The following is a 25306-nucleotide window of genomic DNA, read 5'->3' as shown; positions in this document are numbered from 1 at the left end:
ATTGTTAAATTTATTAAGCTTTGTTATTTTCAAAATCTGATGCACCAAACATATTATCTTCTGTTTAATGTCACATTGGCTTGTTATTTCCACATATTCTCCACTAAAAATTCAGTTAATGGAATAACGACTATCATTTGCGTCGAAATTGAAATTTCAAATTTACAACTTAGAATGATTAATTGAAACATTGCAATTGTACGTATAGTAATTGAATTTAAACATATAGTTTAATAGCTCAGGATTAAAAGTTCAAAATTTAAAAAATACGAGAACTAAAAGTGACCAATTCAAAAAGTACAGTGATTAAAATTTATAAAATTAAAGTATAGAGACTGAATCCACAACTTTTATAAAGTACAAGGAGTAATAATAAAATTTATCCTTTAATATATGTTAAAGAAAACATTTTAAGAATTGTTACTGTTGCCGATGGAGTCTTAACTCGATTATCCTAATGTTTAAGGGTTAAGAAAAAACTATGGGTAAATACCTTCGTTATAGTCTTTTGCTTTGCTTTTCATGTCTGATATTTGGTATACATATAAATCACGTGTATTTACCATTAATGCTGAAACTAGTATCCTCGAATTTGCTTTTACTAATGGCGTTATTTCTCTACGTATTATGACGAGATGTATTTATGATGGTCAGATGTTATCCTTGCAATCGTGCATGTACGTGAACCATTATATTTTTGAATCTCTAAAAGTTATTTGTTTTACTATCAATCAAATTTTTTCAAAAACAAATAACGTTTCTTGAATAATTTATTTACAGTTTCACCCTATTATACCATAAGACTAAGTTTCAATATAAAATATAAAATTAAAAGGTTAAAGTTTAAATCTCATTAGATTACAAATAAAAATTTCCCAATTCTTAATAGTTTCAAAGCTGGTCCAATCCTTCGATGTTGTTTTCTAGCCTATTTCTTCAACTATCCTAGAAGATCTGGAAACTGGTAGAACATAGAACATTAAAAAATCTGAGTGAGCAATTTTATAGCATGAAAACAGTAAGTTACAAGCTTATTATTTAGCAAAAAAAGAAAAAAAAAAGTTACAAATTTATGTAGATTAGGTTTAGGGTCATAGTAACTTTGCCTCCTCAGGCTGCTTTTGACAAGCTTCTGAACTGTAGGTTACAATCACTAATCGGCAAAATGCAACATTGTATTAATAATGCAGTGATGAATACACAGATTCCTACTACAAACACAACATACATTGACAACGAAGCAAACAGCTGGAGTATCAAAGATGAGTATTATGAAGAAGAAGAGCCACCTTTTATCGCTTTGTCGTTTTCACGGCGCAGGCTGTTCTCTCTACTGTGAGCAGCTTTAGCTCCCTGAGAAATTCAAAATGGAAGATGAATTCGTCTGAGGGTTTAAACCACAAAACATAAATGGAAAAAAATTACTATAAGCAGCTGAATGACTTTATTGTTCACTAAATTCTGGAAGGGAAGGCCATACTTGAAATATAGCTCCAAGTTTCTTCAATGCTTTTGCCCGTAAAACAAGAACTTCCTTGGATACACTGGGGTCTTTAAGTACCTGGATAACAAACAGATTTGAATTTTTTAAGTCTTTAACTACCCATAAACACCCATATGGATGTGTCTTACATGAGTATGTTCAATTTTTAAAAGCTTTTCTATATATTGGGAGGGTCATACACCCGTACCATGTCTGAATATGAGCAGAACACAGGTACTTTGAAAAAACTGAAGAGTAAAAGCAAATGCAAAAGACACCACAGATGCATTGCTTTTTGGTATGAATCATACTGTTTTTTTTTCTTCTTTTTGAACTCACCGCTAAGCAGACGTGAGATAAAGTGGACTCAATATCAACCACATTGATCTGCCAAAGCGATTGAAGCATGGCATCCTTTTTATCTTCAAGGGTTTTCATTATATTCTCTTCTCTGTTCTCTCCTTGGTTCGCTTTCTTCAGATCTTCTTGTATTTGAATTAAACTTACAGCACCTACAAGGTGAAGCATGTACTTGCTGGGTTCATTTGAAAATTTCAAACTTCAAATAAAATGGAAAGGTTTTGAATGCCATTAAACAATATCTAGATCTTTAATCGCATAATATTGTACCTGAAGCTGCCATTACTTGTGATTTTATACGGTGCCCTTTATCACGGACCCATTCTGCTAAGAATGGTACCTTCATGTAATGCTTGTCTTTTCCAAGTTCCTTCGCAGCTTTCCTCGTGTAAATGTATCCAATAGTATGTAGCATAGCCTCACCAAAATCTGAAAGTGGTGGAAATTATAAATTAATGGCAATAATAATATCGAGAAGCAAAATGAAAGATAATACTACTTAGCATGCTTATCAAGCAAATACGAGACTAAATGTTGGTCTAAAAGTACTTAAACCAAATCTAATAAATGTCGCAATCTGTTCTTCCTTTACTTTTTTGCTCCAAGTAATATATATCTAAATGTATAATTCTCAAGTTCTTAGGAATAGGTCAGTGACTACCATGGATGAAGCATTTTGGTAAAGAATGAGAAACTGAAAATATTCTATAAAGCTACTAAATTCCTGAACTTGTAATCTTGTATGGCAGTAAGCTAAATAAATTATAAAAAAGTTACAGTACAGGAGAACTTATAAGAAATACATTCCTGAACTTGTAATCTTGTATGGCAGTAAGCTAAATAAATTATAAAAAAGTAACAGTACAGGAGAACTTATAAGAAATAAACAGTTTTTTTTTACCATTGGTCATACACTATTAATAGTATTGATCGGATTTAACAGACCTAAAAATATTTGAATCGGCATCGTGTAAAATTCACAAGGATTGGCCGATTCCACAGCAAATACCTCTAAAGAATAGAATAACCTTTCCAATATTATTAAATTAGGAGAATATAAAAAAGCTTACCAGCTTTTGAAAGTCGCCGTGCTTCTGAATTTGCCCAATTAATGAATTCATCAGTTTGACCTTCAACAAATGGCTCGAGGCGATTTTTCAGTAATGTGATGAGCTTTTCTTCCCTTTCTTTCTGAACTGTCTGCATGGTGAAAAAAAGGCAAAATAAAATAAGTATAACTGAAAAGACAAACATTTAGAGGAGAAAAAAAACTTATAAAAAAGGTTTTACTTTCATCTTTTCCTGAAGTTTCTGCATTCGAGCATCCTTATCAAGTGAATCATCATCAATTTCAGTTTCAACGGTTGCCAAAGAAGCCAGTGCTAGTTGGCCAACGTATTCTTCAAAGAATTCACTCCCAAAAAGCATCCCAAACACAGCTGAAGGATCCAACATGGAGTCCCTGTAACAAGAAAAAGTAAACTAATTAATGATTAAGAAGTTAATAAAGCTGAACACTTGCTTGTAAACTTGATGTGTCACACTTTCTAGTAAATTTTTTTTGTCCTAAAAACGCAAGTTTAAAAATCATACTCAAAAAAGAGAACTTACGGTTGTACTCCTGCCTTTCCATGTTTGTCGTATGCTTCACGCTTTTCAGGATCACTTAGAACTTGATAAGCCTCACCAAGTGCCTAAGATAAGTACAAAATACATTATAGGAAATGAAGATGAAAAATAAGTTTTCGTGACCATGGCTTTCAATTTGAGCAGTTTGAGAAACATGAAAGGGCAATTTCAATAGAAATACTGCTTTCAAGTAGTTACAATAATAATAATAATAATAAGTTGGAAAATTTTCAAAATTGTTAAATCAGGGAGCTTACCTGAAAATTTTCAGCAGCTTTTGGATCTCCAGGATTTTTATCAGGGTGAACGAGCCTTGCCTGAAAAATACCGCATACGAATCATATAATAATACATAACATATTTCATCACCCAAATCTCTTATTCTTGCTATAGTTTCAACACACATCCATTAAAGTACAAATCCAACCCTAATTCCCTTAAAAGTACAGCAGCATCTCATATGTGTTTCTGGAACTGTACATATTTCAAATAGACCACAAGTCTAAACAAGATGAAGATGAAATTAGAAGCTTACTTTGAGGTAATAAGCCTTCTTGATTTCAGCTGCGGATGCATCAACGTTGACACCCAGTACGTCATAATATGCAGTGTCTTTTACCATTGTTATTCTCTTGGAACTGCTTTTAGCTTTAGAATTAGGTAGCCGAATACAACCAATTAGCTTCATGATGAACAAAAAAGAAAGCAAGAAAAAGCTAATGACAAATTTCTCAAAATCAGAAAAGTTTATAGTTGTATAAACAAAATGGGTATCCACGAATTATGAAAAATAAAGGAATCTTTCAGTGTTAAAACCAAGAAAAGGGAATATTGTTTTGAAAATTTGAATTATAACTATGACCATGGATGACATAAGAATAAATTCAGATCTCTAAATTAAAGTAACAACAAATGATGGGAACTGAATAATAAGCAAATTCCTGCTGAAAATAAGCATTGTAAACTCATATTTAACAAGAAAAAACAAAAGCAAAAAGAAGAAGATTCAACTTACATGTTAAGGAAAGTGAAGATGAACTGGCTAGGGAAACGAAAGATCGATATAAACTAAATGGAAATCAGTCACTCACCGGCCCGAAATAAGGAAATAACCCAAACACAATCTTAAGATATATATGTGGAAGATTAGGCGACGTGATGGGTCCATCAATGAGGCTTTGATTATTACACGTGTATGAACGCGTTGGCCAATAAAATATAAGCAACAACGTCTCATGTTGTCGGACGGAACCACATTGCTTGGTGTGCTAAGTAAATGTTTGTGAAAATGCCATATCGAAATGGACAGGGCAGCAACGTTGTACTTTCTCTCTTTTCTTTTCTGGTGGAAAGAGAATCTTGAAAGGAAGCTTCCAAGGGCCAGCTCAACCAGCCATGCACGCGTACCTTGGCCGTGCCCATGTTAGAAACTCATCACAAGCTGGCTATGAACTTTGGAAAACTTCTCATCTAAGTTTTTTTCTCGAAAGCTTGAACATTTCATAAATAAAAATTTAGTAATAGTTCGATACAAATGTTCCCCATAGTCATCAACCATCAAAAGAGGGGATAAAATATCATGCTCGAAAATAAAATCCGAGAATTGGTGGCTTGAAAATTACTCCCCATATGAGGGAACATCCTCACATCTATTGTCCTCTCTAAAAATGCGTTTCATCGTCTTTTGCTCCAACCTGGCTATAGCAGTTCTACAATTGGAAACAAGGGTAAACATCATTATGTTAGCATTACTCTCGCTGTTAATCAGGCTTACCACAACTGCAACATCAATTTCAATTTCCAAGCTTGTTAGTTAAGATTGCTAGCGAATTGAAGGCAATCTCTAAGTCCCTAGAATTTAGTTTCAATGCTATTAGCACAAGGGATATGGCAGTAGCTTCCCGTAATCCATTGTCATTGACGGTTCATTTGCCTAATTATCTTTTAATTTAAGAATGTTGGATTAAGAAAATTTTACTCAGTGGGAGCTATGGTTGTTTATCTGCATTGCTTGTTTTTGTTAAAATAATTGTTAAAGAAGATTGTTGAGACAAATATTTGAAGTGATTGTGATAGACAATAATTTGTCTTATTTGAAATACTTGGCAATATATTAAAACAAAATATTTGAGTTGTGTTTGATTATCGTAAGATTATTCAAACCCATCAATGAAGATTAATTTACTCGTACAAACATATTTTAAAGATCGAATTGTATCAAACTTGAATACTTATCTTCCAACAATTCACTTAACTTTGGTCATTATTCTTATATTGCATTTAGTTATTTTAGCCACGGTAGAAAAGATTGTGATTAATCTTTAGTATGCTAGTAATTTTCAAAATTCTCTATGTACTTTAGAGACTTGTACTTAGAGCACTTATCAATTAATCGGGGAACATTATTTGTGACAATGCATTTAAGATAATAAAACCTTTTGTTGTTGGTTTTACAAACAAAGTTCTTAGGGGGAGAGGCCAGAGGTCTAATATTTGTACTACAAAAGTGAAATTTTTTTATTGGAGTGTACTAGAATTAGCACAAGTGATTAAATTAAATTCAATGCTAATGACTCATTCAGCTAGATTTTGTTTCCTTGATATTTATTGCAGTTTAACAAGAAATGCCCTCTTTCGTTACCATTTCTACTCATGCTCTGTTTATTGCACTCAACAACTATTCATACCAACATACTTAAATATAAAACATTTTTTTAAAAATTTTAAAATCATCTAATCCATTAAGCTTTATTTTCCAAAACTTGAATCAAAATTTTCACTTGAAAATTATATTAATTAATATTTTTCTATTATCGAAATGCATAAAAAAATTTATTTTATCCAAATAACACACAAAAAAATATATAGTTATCTTTTGAGTTATTTTAATTCAAGGACTCATATCATAAGCTGTAGCCCGAGAGCCAACTAATTCTGACTTCCTTTTCTTTTATAAAAAGAATCACAAGAAAAAAATTATTACTTTCTTGAATTATAATTTAAAAATAGTTGCTTCCTATATAACTAAACATATAAAATAAAATTATTAAACAATATATAAATCATATTTAAAAAGTTTAAGGGTGCAAAAAGCCCTCAAAATTTTTTAAAAAATAAAAAATAAAATTAAGCCCCTACTTTTTTTTTGCACTCCTTTTGGTATTTGAACTTTCAAAATGAATTAAAAAAGCCCTCAAACCTTTTCAAGAAAAGCAATTAAGCCCCTAATTTTTTTTGCACTCAATTGGGTCCTTGAACTTTCAAAATGCATCAAAAAAACCCTCAAACTTTTTCAAAAAAACAATTAAGCCCCTGCTTTTATTAAAAATTAGAAAAAAATTTATAAAAAAATTAAAATCAATAAAAGATATAAATATTATTAAATTTTAATAAAAAATCCAAATATTAAAAATTTATTAAAAAATATAAAAATATAAAAATCGTAAAAAATATATAAAAAATTGTAAAATTTTATAAAAATCATAAAAAAATTATAAAATATAAATAAAGTCGTAAAAAAATATACAAAATGTAAATAAATATAAATTTCGTAAATTTTTTTTATAAAAATTATCGTACCAAAAGAAGCATTTTACAAATTTTCTATAACTTTTATTGATTTATATTTTTTTTATCATTTTTCGTCACATGTCACGCTATGTTGCGACAGTGATGTCTTTAATTGAAAAAAATAGGGGTCATTAATTTTTTTATGATTGTATAATTTTTTTTATTTTTTTACGATTTTTATAAAAAAAGTTATAATTTTTAATAAATTTTAAAATTTTTATTAAAATTTAATAAATTTTCTAAAATTTATTATTTATAATTTTTTTAAATTTTTAATAAGAGCATGGCTTAATTGCTTTTTTGAAAAATTTTGAGGGTATTTTTAATGTATTTTAAAAGTTCAAGTACCCAATTGAGTGAAAAAAAAGCAATGACTTAATTATTTTTTTAAAGAAATTAGAAGACTTTTTTTTATGTATTTTTAAAGTTCAAGTGTTCAATTCATTAAAAAAAAGAAAAGAGGGACTTAATTATTTTTAAAAAAAAATTTGAGAGATTTTTACGGCTTAAGCCTATTTAAAACTATCAAATATTTTTAAGTAAATTTATAATTTTCAATTGAAAACAAGAATAAAATTAATTGATGCACTAATAAAAATAACATATGGGGTTTGGAAATACATAATGAGACATCATTTCTTGAATCAGAAGATACGGTGCATTGTGACAATAGATTGAGGGGCTCCCCTCTGAAAGACCCTGTAGGATACAGGCCCTACACCTTAATCCTGAGTGTAAAAAAGATATGGTGTGGTTAGTAAATGTTTGGCGATGCAAGGGAACTGAAATCCTCTGCTTGCTCTTACTCCTGCCCCGCTAATCTAATTGGTCCACGTATGATAGTGAATTTTATATTTTTCCTTCCTGTTAACGTCGTCAACTCTTTTTCTTTTCCTCCTCCTCAAGTTTCATTTACCTTTTTTTTCTTTTAAGATCCAAATAAGGATTTATCGAATGCTATGCTTTAATATTGCATCTGAAGTTTTTTGAGTGTCAAAAAACATCTAAAATTAGTCTCATTCAATCCATCTGCAACCTTATAATTGTCAGGTACCAGAAGCTTAAGCCACTGAAAGAACACTTTGCTAAACCACTCTACAAGGTATGGATCCAGAAACATACATGAGTTCTAAGTCTCAACAGTGATCTTGGTATCAAGCTGAGACTATGGGTCATCATTTTAATCCAAAAACATACACTTAGTTTATGTCATACATGTTTGTAGGGTATTTTTGAGCAAGAACTTAAGAAGCAGGCATTTAAAAGTCATTTATGGTTTATTGCACCTTCCCATCAAAGATGAGAGGGAATCTATTGAATGAAGGCATTGAGGCCTTGAAATGCTCATATGAATGCTTCACATCATCAACAACCCATTTCTTGTATGCTATGCATCAATAATCAGGGAGCACCGACATCTACTCTATGCATCCCTACACCACTTAAATAACTGAGAATCCAATACACAGTCAAGGCGCCCATAAACGGCTGCCTGGATGTTAACTTGAACTATGTTTCTGGCAGCCTCTCAAATCAGATCTGCTGGGCTTCTGTTGTGGCCGAAAAGAAACACTCTAATTTCACTGAAACTTGAGAAATTTGACCCCAAAAAACTGAAACTTCAAGAAGCAGAGAAATGATTCCTTATTATGTCTTTGCAAATGTCATTGCTGTTAATGACGATGGTAATGGCTACATCGATCAACTTTATTCCTGTTTTCAATCAACAATGCAAAGCCTATGTTGTTATTACCCTCATAATTCGGGTTGATCCACGGCTTCAGTGGAGTCTTATCATTTGACCGTATCATCCTTTTCCTTCTTGCATCTGCTCCTCTCGACTCTGCTTGGTTTCCCTCATCCTTCAGTACCGATCTTGGGATATTGTGGGGTGCTTGAATTCAACCCTTGCATTTCTATAAGCTTCTACATCTTATATGTTATTGGGTACAGAAAAAAGTCAAACGTCAAAAAAGTCAAACGTCTAGTGTCACGAGCTAGATTTTTTTGTCTCACGACCCGTATAGCCTTAAGCGATCTGTTCATTTTAAATTTGTCTAAATCAACCTAACCACAACAAATGAGGATTACTTTAGAATTCTTCCAATACACCAATTTGTATAGCGGAAGCAATTGTGTCAAAAGAAGCTATAAAAGAACAACAAAGAGACAAAAAAAATGTACTTTGACTAAATGCTTTCAATATTTTCTTATTCACAAAAGAATAAAGAAACAACAATATCATTAAATCGGGACGAGATTAGTGTATCCCTCAAATCATGAGACTTATAAGATACACCTTTATAAGATATGATTCCTATCAATATTTTAAGATTAGTTTTCATATTTACCAAGATAGCCTATATTATCGTATCTTCATCATTGGACCACCTAAGCTTCAATCTGAGAGACTTTTTTAACAGTTTATTGAATCGAATCAATTATTATGAGCCAAATAATCTCCATCTAAATAATAGGCCTCTATTAGATGCATTTGATACCATGATCACGGACTTTGAACTGCAATCCATGACATTAGAGCCTTGATGCTCACATATTGGTATGAACCATGGTCTGATCATTATCAAAAAGAGTTCCGTGACCCAATCTTTGTCTCATCATAAGCACTGTAATTTCATTTAAAAAACCAAAGAAAAGAATGATTAACTTTCGCTGCCATTCTAACTTTCAAATATTGGGCGGTATAATAAATAATTGAGAAAAACTCTTGATGCTATGAAAGGGTTGGGACAGCTTTTTCAAATTTCAGTCCCAGTCGCACGTAAATCTTAAAAAATAAATTGCGTAATTCTCTGGATTCAAGTTTAAATTATAACAAAATATGATGGTGTTTTCTTTAAAATAAAAATTGGATTGAAACTTATTATCCTATCACTGAATAGTACCATATTTATTTAAAACACCGGCAGTGACAGAATGATTACCCAATTACAGTACCAGCAATGTCCTTAATCGGGTACTGTTTACCTACCACCGACAGATTCGTCGTTTCCCTGCTCTCTCATCACCTCCTCTCAATAAAGAAAAATCCCCTGGCTCTACCTCCCCTTCAATCAACTCCCATAATTTCCTTTATGCCCTCGTTTCATTGAGACAAGTCCCCAACCAATTCCTTTCTCTCTCTAAATTCGCCGTCGTTTACTCCGCGAGTTTCTTTTTATTTGTTTACTTTCATCCAAAATTCTAATTCTTTTTTTTTTTTACTTTACTTGTTAACCATAGTCTCCGAGATGAGTTAAAATTCTGGTCAGACACATTTATGACCGTCGGATCTACCTCGTGACCCGTGACGTAGAAACACATCAATTACTAATTTTTCTCAAAAGAGAAAGACGCAGTAAGTTGTTCATTTTCTCTCACTTCTTTTATTTATTCATTTATTTTTTGTGATAAAATTAAAATAAGAAGCAAATTTTTAACCACCTAAAATTTTGGGCTCTTTACTTACCTTGTTCTTGCTTCTTGATCGTAATGTTCGTTTTGGTACGGTTCGTGCGTGTACACTGATGCCATTTTCACACTATTTAGACCTAAAGCCAGTAATTCGGATCACCGGCGGCCAAGCCTTGATTCTTCGAGACGGAGTATAGATGTCGGGGCCACTCGATCGATTCGCTCGGCCTTGTGAGTTTAACTTCGTTCGTTTCTTCATCTTGTTATTCTAGGGTTCTACTGTTGCTACAGTCTGGTTGCTGAGAAAATTTTGGTATTGCAGATAATGGAAGAGAAATTAAAGACTCGATTTTACTAAAGAATAAATGAATTCGATTCTTGTTTAGGTTGTCAGATATAACATTGGAGATTATAGACATTATTTTCATTTTATTTATTTTTTTGACTTCTTATTTTGTTATTTTTTGCCATGATTTGTAGCTTCTTTAGATTTTCTTTTCAGAAATATAGGTAAAAATGAGGGGAAAAAATGATTCTCACTTCATCTTTTATTTCTTCTTTATCTAAACACTACATGTTTTTAACTGTAATGCTTTGATATATGTCATGAGACAGGCTTTGAGGGGTTTTATGGTAGTGATGAGAGGAGAGAGAGGAAATCTGATTTCGAGAACTCAGAGGATGAAAGGCGCACAAGAATTGGATCCTTGAAAAAGAAAGCAATAAGTGCATCTGCTAGATTTAAGCATTCTCTTAAAAAGAAGAGTAATAGAAGGAAAAGTGATGGCCGTGTCAGCTCTGTATCCATTGAGGATGTTCGCAATGCTGAAGAGCTACGGGCTGTTGATCAATTTCGACAAGCATTAATCATGGAAGAACTGCTTCCAGAAAAACACGACGACTATCACATGATGTTGAGGTGCTCTCCTTCTCTTAATTTTATTTCACATTCCTCAACATATTAGGGTTTTTTTTTGTCAAGTTAGCAGTGGATAGCCTAATGACGAAACATTTTATCTTTTATATATAGTAATTTCCTTAATGATTGTGTTTGCTTCATGGTTCACCAATTAAAATCTTGATTTGAATTTTAATTGGCTTGATAAAGAAACCAATAAGATCTGTGAGTCTATTGGTCTTATCATTGTTATGCTTTTTCTTTTGTTTTTCAACACATCTATTTTCTGCTTACTGATATGATATGTCCTTTTCGTTTTTGTTTGGAGCCTTCTGCATCTTCTCTTCTGCTCTCCCATTTTTAGTTTGCCTTGCAAACTTTGAATACTGTGACCAATAATAATTAGTTTCTGGCCTTACTCTTTTGTAGGTTTTTGAAAGCAAGAAAGTTTGATATCGATAAAGCTAAGCACATGTGGGCAGATATGCTCCAATGGAGGAATGAGTTTGGTGCTGACACCATCATGGAGGTAATCACAATTAATAATTTGCCTGAAAGAATTGGTTATAATCCATGTTTTTCAGTGCATTCTTCCTTAATTTTCAGGATTTTGAGTTCAAGGAGTTGAATGAGGTCTTAAGGTATTATCCTCATGGTCATCATGGTGTCGATAAGGAGGGAAGACCTGTGTATATTGAGAGATTGGGAAAAGTTGATCCCAACAAGCTCATGCAAGTTACGACTATGGACCGTTATGTAAAATACCATGTCCGAGAGTTTGAGAAGGCCTTCACTATGAAGTTTCCTGCATGTACTATTGCCGCAAAGAGGCATATAGATTCAAGCACAACAATTTTAGACGTTCATGGTGTGGTATGTTTCTTGTAATCGCTTGTTGCCTTGTTAGTACCTTATATTTGGCTTTGAGTTAATGACTAACTGACTATTGTTTTCTTTTTGTTTGTTTATCAGGGCTTTAAGAATTTTACTAAGTCTGCACGGGACCTGATTATGCGACTGCAAAAGATTGATGGTGACAACTACCCTGAGGTCTGCCATCTCAATTTTCTTGTAGGATGAATTGTGAACTTATGCTTGTTGAAAGATTTTTATATTAATTTCTTTCGAGCTGAACTTTTTGTTCTGATCTTTCTTTTTTCAGACTCTTTACCAAATGTTTATCATCAATTCTGGACCTGGTTTTAGGCTGTTGTGGAACACTGTGAAGACATTTCTAGATCCCAAAACAACTTCCAAGATTCATGTATGTTAATACTTTTCTGCAATATTTGAAATTGACCATGCTTTCTTTTGTGGCTTTTGACTTCTTATTTATTTGTTGCTGACTCATAATTATACATGCATATATACATATTGGGGAATAACTTTAGGTTATCGGAAATAAGTACCAAAGCAAACTGCTAGAGATTATTGATGCCAGGTAAATACACTTAGAACTTTCAGGACATGATATATTCTCGATTTATATATTTTTTTACTCCTATGATAGTATAATTTTTATCATCTGTTTCACTTTAAAAGTATATATTCTTTTACTATATTTCACTCTCCTGTTGCCTCCTTTCTAATAGCTTATAATGATGTTTAAAATCCATTCAGTGAGTTGCCAGAGTTTCTAGGTGGTAGCTGTACCTGTGCAGATCAGGGAGGTTGCCTTCGGTCTGATAAGGGGCCTTGGAAGAATCCAGAAATAATGAAGGTTATAAACTGGCTTTGTTATTTATTGTATGTTAATGCTGTTAATTTCAAGGCTTCATCCGTGCAATCTTTCTAACGAAAAAATTTTAATGCATGTGTTTTTTCTTAGATGGTTCTTAATGGTGTGGCATTGGGTGCCAGGCAATTTGTAAAAGTTCTGAATAGTGATGGGAAGGTTATTGCATATGTTAAGCCACAATGTCCAATGGTATATGATCTTTTTAACTTTCAATGTCCCTTTTCTTCGTCGCTTAGTGATATTCCTGTTTTGAGGTAAAAATATTGCGCTATCTCATTGCTTTTTGGGATGTATGACAGTTGAAAGGTAGTGATACATCCACTGCAGAATCTGGATCAGAGGCTGAAGATATTGCATCCCCAAAAGCTATGAAGAGTTATTCACAACTTCTGCTGACCCCTGTTTGTGAAGAAGTGGGTTTCCATTTTACCTTCTAATAGTTTGTCGGGTTTGGGAATTGAAGTACTTTGCTTGTAGCTGATAATTGTGTCAGACTACATTCATAATGAGTGATATACATGGTTGGGTAGAAGAGCTTTTAACATGGATTTCTGCTTTTGGAACACTCAAAATGCTTTGGAGTACTGGGTTCCTTAATAGAAGAATGCTTGACTAGATGTTTTGATTTATTCTTGTTGGATCAGCTATTTGCATTCTTTTAACAGTTGCTTTTACTTTTTTGGTGGTTAGTTAACAATATTTTATAACCTATGAGTTTCATGATGACTTACAAGGATACTTGATAAAGACTTCATTATGCATCTTATCAGTTTCTAAACCCAAGTTTAGGATCATTAGCATTTTTTAGAAGTAACTAATTCGCTTGTTTGGCTTTGTAAATTATGCAGACTAAGGTAGTTGGAAAAACAAGCTATGCTGGCAACTTCTCAGGCTATGATGAATTTGTTCCCATGGTTGATAAAGCTGTTGATTCTAGTTGGAAGAAACAAACCTCCCTCTTGAGGCCTTCTGCTTCCAAAGGTTAACAAATGTACTCTTGCATACTGGTTTACCCTTTTATAAGCTACATTTCTTCTTTAAAACATGCTTAGACCTTTTATAACATGCTTAGGAAAATGATATGCTATTTCATAATCAGGTACATTAGCAGCTCCTGAAACTCCCAAGGCCCAGGAAGGAATTCGAGCTTGGATTTTGCTGATGCTCATGGCTTTTTTCATGACACTTTATACTCTCTTCCACTCAGTGGCACTGAATATAACCAGAAAGCTACCTAACTCAGTTTCTGGTCATTGTCAAAATGTTACTGAACCTAAACCTAATGCAACTCAAAAGGAAGAATGTCGCGCCCCTTCTCCAACAGCTCTTCAGACTCAGGCAGATCTTCTATCTTCTGTTATTGAGAGGTTGGGTGAGCTTGAAGAGAAAGTTGGTACACTACAAGCGAAGCCATCTAAGATGCCTTATGAGAAAGAGGAGTTGTTGAATTCTGCTGTATGTCGTGTTGAAGCTCTAGAGGCAGAGCTCATTGCTGCCAAGAAGGTACTGTTGGCAATCTTAATAATGGTATTACTTTTCCAAATATTATCCATATTTCTCTCCCTGAACCGTATCCTGTGAGTGATGTAAACCATTAAATAATATTTTCAGTAAAGTATTTGATTGGGCTAATGAGATTGCATTTTGCATTAGTGCAAAGCTCTGATAATTCTTCTCGGGAATTTGGATTTATTTCCTATTAGGCTAACTGGCTTCCCAGATTGCTCATTTTTCTAGAAATCTCAGTGTCTTCTATGGAATATTCATTATCAACTGATTAATCACTTATTTTGGGTATGGCTTGCTGATAAGGCTTTTAATTAATTAATTATTTTTCTCTAAGAGTTTTGCAGTTATGGCCATTCTTGCTTTCATTGTCAAATTTTCATTCTTTTGCATGTATGTGCTGTATTAAATAGGCTCTTCACGAAGCTTTGATGAGGCAAGAGGAGCTGTTTGCATCCCTAGACAGTGCAACTTGGTTTTCATTGGTTTTGTTTATGTACGTTTCTAGATTTGTGCTCACTTTTTATGGTTGTGACTGGTATTCCTCTTGGTTTCAGAAAAAGAAGTTTTGCTGGTGATATGTTCTGCTGATGAAGGGACTAAAAACAAAACCGCTTACGGTTTTATGGAGCGGCCTATGTTGATCCACGAGCAATGTAATTACCTATCCGCTCAGAATCGAATATAAATCCTACTAATGAAACCGTCAATTCTCTCAGGCTCGTCTCATTTCCTTCCTTCCATGTAATGTTTGAAATTGCTGTACTTCAAAAGTAAAAGGGGATTCATATATTTTTTCGCTTTCGGAACTTCGTTGTCAAAAGTTTGAGTTTCACTTATATCGCGTTTGCCAAATAAATGTCCGGAACTTGGTTAATGTTCATAAAATTGTGGAAACTTGAGAAATGGACTTTAAAATCCTCTTATTTAGCTAAGATTTGAGCAGTTCTTTTCTTCACTTTTTTAATCACAAAATTAACCTTGAAGAACATTACAACTTGGGCCGACCAAGAAGACCACCATTTGAGCCAATAATTGTTCAACATATTACAATATCTTTTAAGAAATTTGCTTAACTCTTGACTTAAAGGGGCTTGGAATTGAATATTTTACAAAGCAAAACAATATAGGCAAGCAATACATCTATGGGCTGAAATCTCAGTGCATATCACCAACGCCATCCAGCACCCAATTTTCATCTTAGCCAGCGAAATGGGTTCTGCAGCCACAAATCCAAGAAAATTAGATGTGAGGGATACACCTATATATACATATATAAAGTTTGCATGATTTGACTTTTGATAACTTACAAACTTCTTCTTCTTCTTTTTCTTGTCAATGTAGGTCTGAAGCTCCCGCTGTTTATCAATGGCTGTCTCAAGTGCCTGTATAAGCAAGAAAGGAAACACAATCAATTAAAGATTCAAAGATAGTGACAAATTTGTGTTCTTCATCGGTTTCTTCAGTAGGATGGCCAAGTTGTAATTATGTACCTTCTTAGTTACAGATAGCTCTTGTTCCAGGGTGCCGACCCTGCTTAAAGCAGTATTCAACATCTCCTTTTTCTCGGGTGGCAACGTTGCTGGTTTGTCGACAAGTACAGTCACCTTCTCTTCCAATTCAGCCATGCGTTTCATCATGGCAAAGATGTCAGCGTCATTAATAGGTGGTGCTTGTTGAGCGGCAGGGCCTGTGATCATTGGGTTAGCATAGTAAACTTGACTACCATACAAAAGAGGTTCAGTCGGTCTCCTAGGTATTTTGCGGGACAAGCGAACCAGCGCTATAATTCCCATAATCAAGGCCACAATTCCTCCGAAAATGTTGGTGCCCATTCCTTGAGTAGCCATCCTAACATCCTTCGTCTGGTAACAATCTACAGTTTTGGGAAAAAAGGGTCACAAACGAATGGTGTTATTACTACATTCTTTAAAACTCAAGAAAACGTACTCAAATGCAAAATATCTACCTTTGGGCATGCCAAAATTTTCAGCATCAGGCCAGGAAGGATGTACACCCTTGTCAACCAGCGGCATAAACTTGTCACAGGCAAAGGAGCTCTGGGTCTTTCTCTTGATGGGATTCTGCAATATATAAAACATGTACTTTTATGTTGACTGATGGGATTCACATAGATGCAGAAACTGATTGCAATGTTTAGCTGCATGAATCATGATTTATCTCGTATGTTTCCATTGTGGACATGGCATGAGAACGACTAAACTTACTTCAGGCATTGTAGCTGTCTTTGCATGGCAGCTCTTCTTCATGTCCTAAAATATCAAAGAAAAAGTTAGGCACTCATTTTGTAGAGCGCTAGATATTGAGATGGCAGAGCCTTGGCTAAGAGGGATTACCTCTTCACTTGTTTTCTCCTCAACATCTGTTATATTCTTCCTTGTGCACTTGCCTTGACCATTTTGAACCTTCTAAGCTCATGAAAATGATGTATTCAATTTCATTATTCCAAGTATAATATAACATAGATATTTCACCAAAATATCATTCAAGCTTAAGTTGATTACCTTCAATATGTCGGGATCGTTCCATGGACCCTTGTCGGAGACCATGCAACTGCCTTTGTCAGCACAATTACAGGTACCCCCCAAAAACTCTGGCAATTGACTGATGAAAACCACAAGAAATAAATGCTTTACATATAGAAAGTTTGAAATTCATGGAATATAATATTCTCAACTAATGGGGAAAAAAAACACTCACTCTGCATCAATTACTTCAAGCAATTTGCTCTGGTATTTGTTACCCAAAACCTGGTGAAAAGTTGTTTAGCAACATTATAGTAGCAAAAATCAAATGTATTGTCAGGTAAAAATGGTGAATCAATACTTACATGGATCTTTGCAGTGGTCTTCGGGTCAAGGAACGATTTAACTGTGCCCCATAACATCCTAAATCCAGGGCCAGCATTGATGATAAACATGCGGTTCAATGTCTGTAATATAGAAAGCATCCAATTAGCATCTCCTGACACGTAAAACTGAGCTTATGGAGTAATGAGTATTCAGTACCTCAGGATAATTGTCACCATCAATCTTCTGAAGGCTCTGAAGGAGCTCCCTTGCAGACTTGTTGAAGCTCGAAAGCCCCTGAACATTCATTTATGATGCCAGGTCTTAGAACTGCAGTGAAGCAATATGCGTGTGTGTATATATATATATATATAAGCAGAAAATATAACATACCACTCCTTCCACATCCAATATAGTTGTGCTCTGGTTAATTTGCTTTTTGGCAGCAATGGATGCAGCAGGGAACTTAACAGCAAAGGTCTTCTCAAACTCCTTTACATGGTACTTCAAATAGCGGTCTATTGTTGTAACTTTAATCAGCTTGTTAACATCAACTTGGCCAAGCCTTTCAATATAAACAGGTCGGCCATCCTTATCAACTCCATGATATCCTTGCGGATAATACTTAACCACTTCACTGTATTCCTTGAAATCAAAATCCTTAACAAAGAAGTCCCAGGAAGAAAATTTCAGACAGTTTTAAAAGTTGCATTTCTATATGTTCTGCAATATGGAAACAGTTTCCACACACACACACAGAGACATGTGGATATACCTCCATTATCGTGTCGGCCCCGAACTCCTTCCTCCATTGGAGCATATCAGCCCACATGAGCTTTGCTTTATCAAGATCATATTTCCTGGCCCTAAGAAATCTGTATGATCAAAGAATGAGTTAATGGCCTAACCTAATGCCATTCGTATCGAAGCTTAGTATTGTTGAATGGAAGATAGTGACCTTAGCATCATATGATGATCATCATGTTTAGCAGGCAGTAATTCATCTAAGATGAGTGCTTGGCGGAGTGCATCCACTGCCTGCAGCTCTTCAGAATCAAGGCCATCCTCTATATTAACAACCGACATTACTCTACTATGTCTTCTGCTTTTCTTTCTCATTGAATGTCTAAACTTGCTAGAGGCACTCAATGCCTTTTTCTTAAGAGACCCAAGCTTTTTTTTCTTCTCATCCTCCGAGTTATATATATCAATTTTTTCTGCACCTGTAAAACAAGCCACTCTCAAACCCCGAATTATATCAACAAACCCAGAATTATTAATATCATTGAATTTCATGCACGCAATTTGCGTTTCTTTTGGGTTCTTGATTCATCTTTCACCATTTAAAACCATAGTCAAATATCTGGCATGCATCTAAATCCACCATTAGTGTACATGAATTGCAGTAAATGGAAAATAAATAAATAAAAGAAAAGCTGAAAATGTTTGTAAAAGATCACCTATTCTAACTTGTCGTTCAACAGGTTGAGACAAAGTGTCAGCCATGAATACAATGTTGAGGACTCCGTTTAAGCTCAAAACAGGGCAGCAGGTTCAAGATGTTATCACTCAGACAAAGATGTTCAATATTAACGGCCTGCAGAATCGAATCCGAACATCTGCAAATAAGCCCCAGTGAAATCAAATATGATAACAAAGAACTAAAAAGCTGAAAAAGATTGAACCAATCCAATGACAGAAATGTTATCCAATCAATATTGAAGAGAACAAGATTATGATTATACCATATGATAGGAGTCTAAGACTCTGAGGGCTAATGGAGAAAGGGATAGGTTTAAATAACACCCGACTAAAACTATAAAAAAAACAACTCCCCAGGATTGGTATTGTCATATATAGTTCTCGCTTAACATAGATGTTTAAGCTTTACTATTATTGAGAAGAAGCTTAAACATAATTTGTTCCGGTTTGGCGACATGCATGCAACTCCATTCAAAAACCATTCCAGTCTTTTTATCTTTAACTAACTTATTAACTGTCTTCACCTTTTTTCTCGGCCGATGTCGCAGCCTAGAAACATGGATATCCAGATTTGAAACACTATTTAGTTTAATCTTGCTTCTCAAAAAGTATTTTTGAGCCAAAGTTAAAATTTTCTGTTTCTGCTTTTAATTAAAAAAAATCCTTTTACAAATCATTTTTTTCCTTAAAAGCACCTTCGAAAAATTTAAAAGCATTTTATTTAGCAAAACTTTTATAAGTGCTTTTTATCCCAAAAATCTTTTTAGAAGTAATGCTAAACTGCTCCTAAATTCCGGACTTATATATACTACATCAACCCATATCGTGGGAGAAATATATTTAGGTAATATATATTACATAAATAATTAAACCAATTGCATAAATTATCTAATTATTTGTTTATTTATTTAAATATTCATCTAAAAAATATATTCTTGTTCTGCAATTAAATATTTAAGTTTGTTAAAATAGTGATATTTAGAAAGAATAAGTTATCTTTCTCTATTGATTTACAAGAGAATATATATTATTAGTTGAATATGAAAATAGCATAAAATCTAATCCCTAAATATCATCTATAATCCTTAAATATATGTATTTATAACCTATTAGCACTCCCCCTCAAACTAGAATATATAGGGATGGCAATGAAGCGTGGTGGAGGCGAATATTATTAAATTCACTATCACTCCATAATTGATATGTTCTGCTTCACTATTCACTCTGTTTCATTAGGGATGTATAATTTTGAAAACTATTACCACCTCCATAGATGTTAGATGCATCCATCCTTGCTTCGCTTCAATCTAATTTTTGCTGTTTATTTTTTATTTTTTTATTTTTTTAAAGTCAAGTAAAATATTTAAACATAATTATTAAATATAATATTTTAACATAAAATATATTTTTTATATTATGTTATTACACTTTTACCTTTTTAATAGTATATATATAATATAATGGTAATTTTATATAGTGGAATGGGTTTGGGTGGGGTAAGCAATTATTGTAACCTCCATACTCACTATCCAAAAGAAAAAATCTATCCCGCCCCACCCGCGTCTACTTTTCAAGAAAAAAATCTACTCCATTTGGAGCCATCCCAGGAGTATATATATCAATCATGGCCAACTTGTTACATAGATATTGAACCTGATTCCTAGTAAGAGGTTTTGTGAAAATATCTTAGAGTTGTTTTTGGTTTTTAGGTAACTATTATAAATCAATCCTTCTAGGATTTTTTCGCGAACAAAATGACGATAAACTTCAATATGTTTTAGTTGTTCGTGAAATGCTAAATTTGAGGCAATGTGAAGGGCAACCTAATTATCACACCATAATTTTACTGGTAATGAAGCTTTAAGCCTATTTTTGTCATGAGATGATGCATCCACATAATTTCACAAATAGACTAAGCCATTAATTTGCATTCCGATTCTGCACCAGATTGAAATACAACATTTTGTTTCTCACTCATCTAGGACACCAAATTTCCTCCAACAAATGCACAATAGCTTGTGGTGGATCTTCTATTAACCTTAGATCCTGCCTAGTCAATATCTATAAAACACTTAATATTAGTATGCCCATGATTTTTGTATAGTATGCCTTTTCTAGGAGCTCATTTTAAGTAACACAAAATCTGTTCTAGAGCTGCCCAATGATGAATGGTTGGAGCTGTCATAAATTGGCTAACAACACCGGTTGCATATGCGATATCTAGACAAGTTAGTGTGAGATAGTTCAACTTTTCTACCAATCTTCTATACCTCTTAGGGTTGTCAAATAAACCACCATCTTCTTTTGTGAGATGTAGATTAGGAATCATAGGAGTTGTCATAAATTGGCTAACAACACCGGTTGCATGTGCGATATCTAGACAGGTTAGTGTGAGATAGTTCAACTTTTCTACCAATCTTCTATACCTCTTAGGGTTCTCAAATAAACCACCATCTTCTTTTGTGAGATGTAGAGTAGGAATCATAGGAGTGTTGCCCGATTTGACTCCTATTTTCCTTGTTTCTGTTAACAATTCAAGCACTTACTTTCTTTAAGATAGGAAAATCTCTTTCTTACTCCTTGTCATCTCCACTCCCAAAAATATTTTAGTGCCCCTAAATATTTCGTATGGAATTTACAATGAGGATAACATAATATTTTAATCATTAAATTTAGGATTGTAAACTTATCTCAATAGTTTTTTAAAAATATTTATTTTAATATTTTTAACAGGATATTTTAAACAACTAGTTTTATCTAAAAAATTTAGAAAATTTTCTAAATATATAAGTAATTTATCCTAATAGTACAATTTTAAATTTCATACAAATAATAAATTTTAGGATAAAATATTTATCTAAATTTTAGTGTTTATTTATATATTTAAAATTATCATTAAAACCATATTATCCATTGCTATATAATGACATGTCAAAAGCGTCATTTCTCATAATATCATGCTTGCATATCTTGTCATATAATATATATTAATTTTTTTCGTGTGATGCATAGATTAATTATATGTATTAATATAATAGTTGTGGATATTTATATAGATTTTTTTAGAATATTTAAAAATTAAAAATTTATATATTTTTTATCTTAAATTAAAATTAAAATAAAAATAAATTATAATGCTAATGGTAATTTTTAAAAAATCTAATGATAACAAATTTAGATTAAGATAAATGATATTTGTCTTTATGATAATTGAATAATATTGAAAGTTATGGTAATATTATTTATCATTATGATAATTTTATATATTTTATTCCTTACATACAAAAATGAGGTAAAATTTTCAAAATTTATCTAACTCTTTTAAATTGTACTTAAGATTTTATTTAAAATTGTTAAAAAATTATATATATATATATATAATTAGTTTTCTTTTACATGTGCAATGCATGGGTCAATTGAATGTATTAATTATTTTACATTTAGTTATTTTATAAAATTTTTAATTTTTTAATCTTTTTCTAATAATGTGGTTATGAAATTAAAACATATTTTGTAAAAATAGTGATACACTTAAAAATATTTTTTAATTAATTTTAGAATTTACAATGCCTTATTATGTAAAAAAATTGTAGGTTGAATTATTTGAAAACAAATTTAGTTTTAATATTATTCATAAAGTCATATTTCAATTTTAAAAATTTTAAAACTATTTGTTAAAAATTTAGATCTAAAAAATATTATACTTTTGCAAACTAAGGTTATTAAGAAAACTTCAAAACTGTTGCAAAATTGATTGCACATTTTTCCAAAAAAAGGTTTTTTTATTATTGAAAAGTTAAATTTAATTATGTTTGAAAACATATTTACTTTTAATTAATTTTATGTTATTTTACAAATTCTAATTTAGATTTTTTCTAATATAATTTAATTTAGATTATAAAATAGTAAAAGCTTTATTAATGAATAATATTTAAAAAATACTGACAAAGTTAAAGTTGACTTATAAATATTTTATTATTAAAGGGATGTCTATCAATATTAAGATAAGTTTAATATACATTGGGATTTTAATGTTTATTAGAAGTAGAGTTTTATACCATGCATACTCTTTACGCTTATAAATATAGATTTAAGAGAAACATTGTAAAATATTATCGTCGATGGTATCTAATTAAGTCTTATTAAGATGCTATTGTTGATTGACTGTATTATATCTTTTAAGTTGAATTATAATTTATAAATATTTTATTAGAGCATCATAAGATTTTATAACATATATTTGGTATTGAAATTTGATACAATATATATTGGGTAACTTTCAAGCATTGTACACAAAAAATAATTGATTGTTTTATATATGGTTTTTACTATTAGTTTATAAATGTTATTCTGAAAGTAAATAGTGCTTGTGATAATAGCCAGGGTGATACGATGATATTAAAGATCTTTAGGTATATTTCACTATGATTTATTTTATTATAGTATGTTTATTATAATTGGAGACTAATCACGACAAAAACATGAACAATTAGATTTTGAATTGAAATTAATGCATGTTTGTGATGGTGGTTATGAAAAAATTATGTCGGATTTTTATATTTCGGATGTGAGCTTTCTTCATGCAAATGTGCAACTCTGAAAGATGTGATCATCGAAATATGATAATTTGTTGCACTTAAAGTTACAAAATCTCTTATCTAAAGCTCGTTATAATTAGATGCTTCAGAAGTTGCAAGATTTTATAATTGTGAGTGAATATAACGCTATAGTTATTAAGATAAGTTCTCAATTAAATTAATGTGGGAAGATTAAGTTCTCAATCAAATTCATATGAGAAGAATATTACTAATAAAAACTTGTTAGAGAATTTGTTTTAACTTTTCATATTTCAAACATGCTCCTACAATAGAAATATTGTGAAAAAGATTTTAAGATATATTTTGAATGTTTACTTATGCTTTAATAAAATAACACGATATTAAAGAAAATCATGAAGTTTGTCCTACTAGATCTACTCCATCCCCTAAAGTGAATATAGCAATACATAATAAATCCGAAAGATGTAATTGTGGATGTGGAGGTGAAACTATAATAATCATAAAATATAAAGATAAGAAAAAAGATGAACAAGAATTCCTAATAAAACCCTTTAAGGAGTGGAAATAACTTATGTTATCGAAGGCCATTGGTTGCATACCTGTCGTACGTCTAACCATTTGGTTAAATTTTATCAATATTCCATCAAACGAAAGGGAAACAATGTGGAAATGAAGACAATGTGGAAACGAATAATAAGAATGATGTTAAATTTGATTTGGCATACCAAATTGGTAATCATGAGGAACCTAAATAGTAAAGAGATATTAGCATTGTCTTTATGATGCTATCATTTTAAATTCTAGCATGTTAATTTTAAGGATTTTTATAATTCATATTGAGGAACTTGTTGCTATAATTGTTATTATTATTCATTACTAAACTTTAAGTCTATATTTTGATTTTGATTTTTGTATGGATTGTATGTATTTTGTTAAGATAAAATTTTTAGAAGTATGAGTTGCATCCTTTTTTGTAATTACAGCATTCATTAGTTGATTATTGAATTTCTTATTAGTAATAATTACTTTTGACCACTAAAAGTGAAAACATAGATATAAATAAGAGAACAATAGGAGTTCTTAATACTACTCTTCAAAGAAATAGACAATTTATGAAAAGTCGTTGGTTATGTACCTGTCGTACACCTTGAAATTTTATTATTCAATTAACGGTTCTTAAATGAAAGAAAACATATGCTCTATAGACAATACAGCAGTGCATACCATCTTTTGGGATAAAAAATATTTTTTTTTGTTTGGTAATGAACGAACCAATCTTTGGAGGTATAAAATTAATTTAAAACTCTAGAAGATCTAATATATTGTTACCCTATATTCAATGTGGTAATGAAACATGTTAATCTTTCATAGTACAAAATTAATTCAAGGCTTCAGAAGAGCTAATACATTGTTATCTGAAGAAATAAAGTGATAATTAATACACTATGTTCTAGATAATCTCAAATAAATTATTTTGTTTTAAAAGGATATACATTTTAATGGATATCATATTGAGGCTATGGATGAGGAGATGATTAATTAAATCTATTATATTGGGTAAGAAATTTGTATTGGAAAACTATCGCATTTTCCTTTAGTTGGTGCTATGTATATATTAGTATGGTTAAATAATATGAGATGGTAAATTAGAAGTTTACATTAGTATTGTTGAATCATATATATAGTAAACCAGAAGTTTACTTGTCCAAATATACTAATTAGTTGACATGATCGGTTAGATCATCCCAATCGGTTAGATCATCCCAATCAACAATGATGCGATAAATGAGAATTTACATGGATATTTATTAAAGAACCTGAAGATTCTTCATTTTAAGGAATTATCATGTGCTAATT

At 31.9% G+C, this 25306-nt stretch overlaps 3 protein-coding genes across 6 annotated transcripts; 1 reads left to right on the top strand and 2 right to left on the bottom strand.

Moving 5' to 3' along the window:
* Nucleotides 1-979: 979 nt before the first annotated feature.
* LOC107945023 (chaperone protein dnaJ 10) lies at nt 980-4798 on the bottom strand. 2 transcript variants are annotated; one of them, XM_041108260.1, is made up of 10 exons: nt 4488-4798; nt 4008-4120; nt 3730-3789; nt 3455-3537; nt 3134-3305; nt 2914-3043; nt 2114-2272; nt 1823-1995; nt 1481-1561; nt 980-1353 (listed from the first exon to the last, which is right to left on the bottom strand). In XM_041108260.1, exons 2-10 carry the CDS (start codon nt 4092-4094, stop codon nt 1270-1272), a joined length of 1029 nt encoding a protein of 342 aa, XP_040964194.1. In that variant the 5' UTR covers nt 4095-4120; nt 4488-4798; the 3' UTR covers nt 980-1269. The 2 variants fall into 2 exon arrangements, with proteins under 2 accessions (XP_040964194.1, XP_040964195.1); XM_041108261.1 differs by having other exon boundaries at nt 4008-4154; nt 4488-4577.
* Nucleotides 4799-9933: 5135 nt separating this feature from the next.
* LOC107945024 (phosphatidylinositol/phosphatidylcholine transfer protein SFH6) lies at nt 9934-15407 on the top strand. 3 transcript variants are annotated; one of them, XM_041108257.1, is made up of 14 exons: nt 9934-10400; nt 10592-10687; nt 11072-11375; nt 11784-11883; nt 11961-12227; nt 12327-12404; nt 12517-12618; nt 12746-12795; nt 12975-13074; nt 13183-13281; nt 13392-13505; nt 13941-14073; nt 14192-14595; nt 15012-15407. In XM_041108257.1, exons 2-14 carry the CDS (start codon nt 10654-10656, stop codon nt 15174-15176), a joined length of 1950 nt encoding a protein of 649 aa, XP_040964191.1. In that variant the 5' UTR covers nt 9934-10400; nt 10592-10653; the 3' UTR covers nt 15177-15407. The 3 variants fall into 3 exon arrangements, with proteins under 3 accessions (XP_040964191.1, XP_040964192.1, XP_040964190.1); XM_041108258.1 differs by having other exon boundaries at nt 10398-10687; XM_041108256.1 differs by lacking the exon at nt 9934-10400 and having other exon boundaries at nt 10401-10687; nt 12327-12425.
* A 101-nt stretch (nt 15408-15508) lies between these two features.
* Nucleotides 15509-19314, bottom strand: LOC107945026 (phosphatidylinositol/phosphatidylcholine transfer protein SFH3). The gene is made up of 15 exons (XM_016878837.2): nt 19154-19314; nt 18869-19027; nt 18367-18631; nt 18184-18283; nt 17802-18068; nt 17628-17705; nt 17450-17551; nt 17320-17369; nt 17124-17223; nt 16956-17027; nt 16827-16871; nt 16568-16682; nt 16092-16474; nt 15909-15983; nt 15509-15817 (listed from the first exon to the last, which is right to left on the bottom strand). Exons 2-15 carry the CDS (start codon nt 18912-18914, stop codon nt 15794-15796), a joined length of 1722 nt encoding a protein of 573 aa, XP_016734326.2. The 5' UTR covers nt 18915-19027; nt 19154-19314; the 3' UTR covers nt 15509-15793.
* Between the last annotated feature and the right edge of the window lie 5992 nt (nt 19315-25306).

Source organism: Gossypium hirsutum, chromosome D12 (genome assembly GCF_007990345.1).
Source record: "Gossypium hirsutum isolate 1008001.06 chromosome D12, Gossypium_hirsutum_v2.1, whole genome shotgun sequence".
NCBI lineage: Eukaryota > Viridiplantae > Streptophyta > Magnoliopsida > Malvales > Malvaceae > Gossypium > Gossypium hirsutum.
Note: the sequence above shows the minus strand (reverse complement) of the source record. Positions and strands in the feature narration are given on the sequence as shown.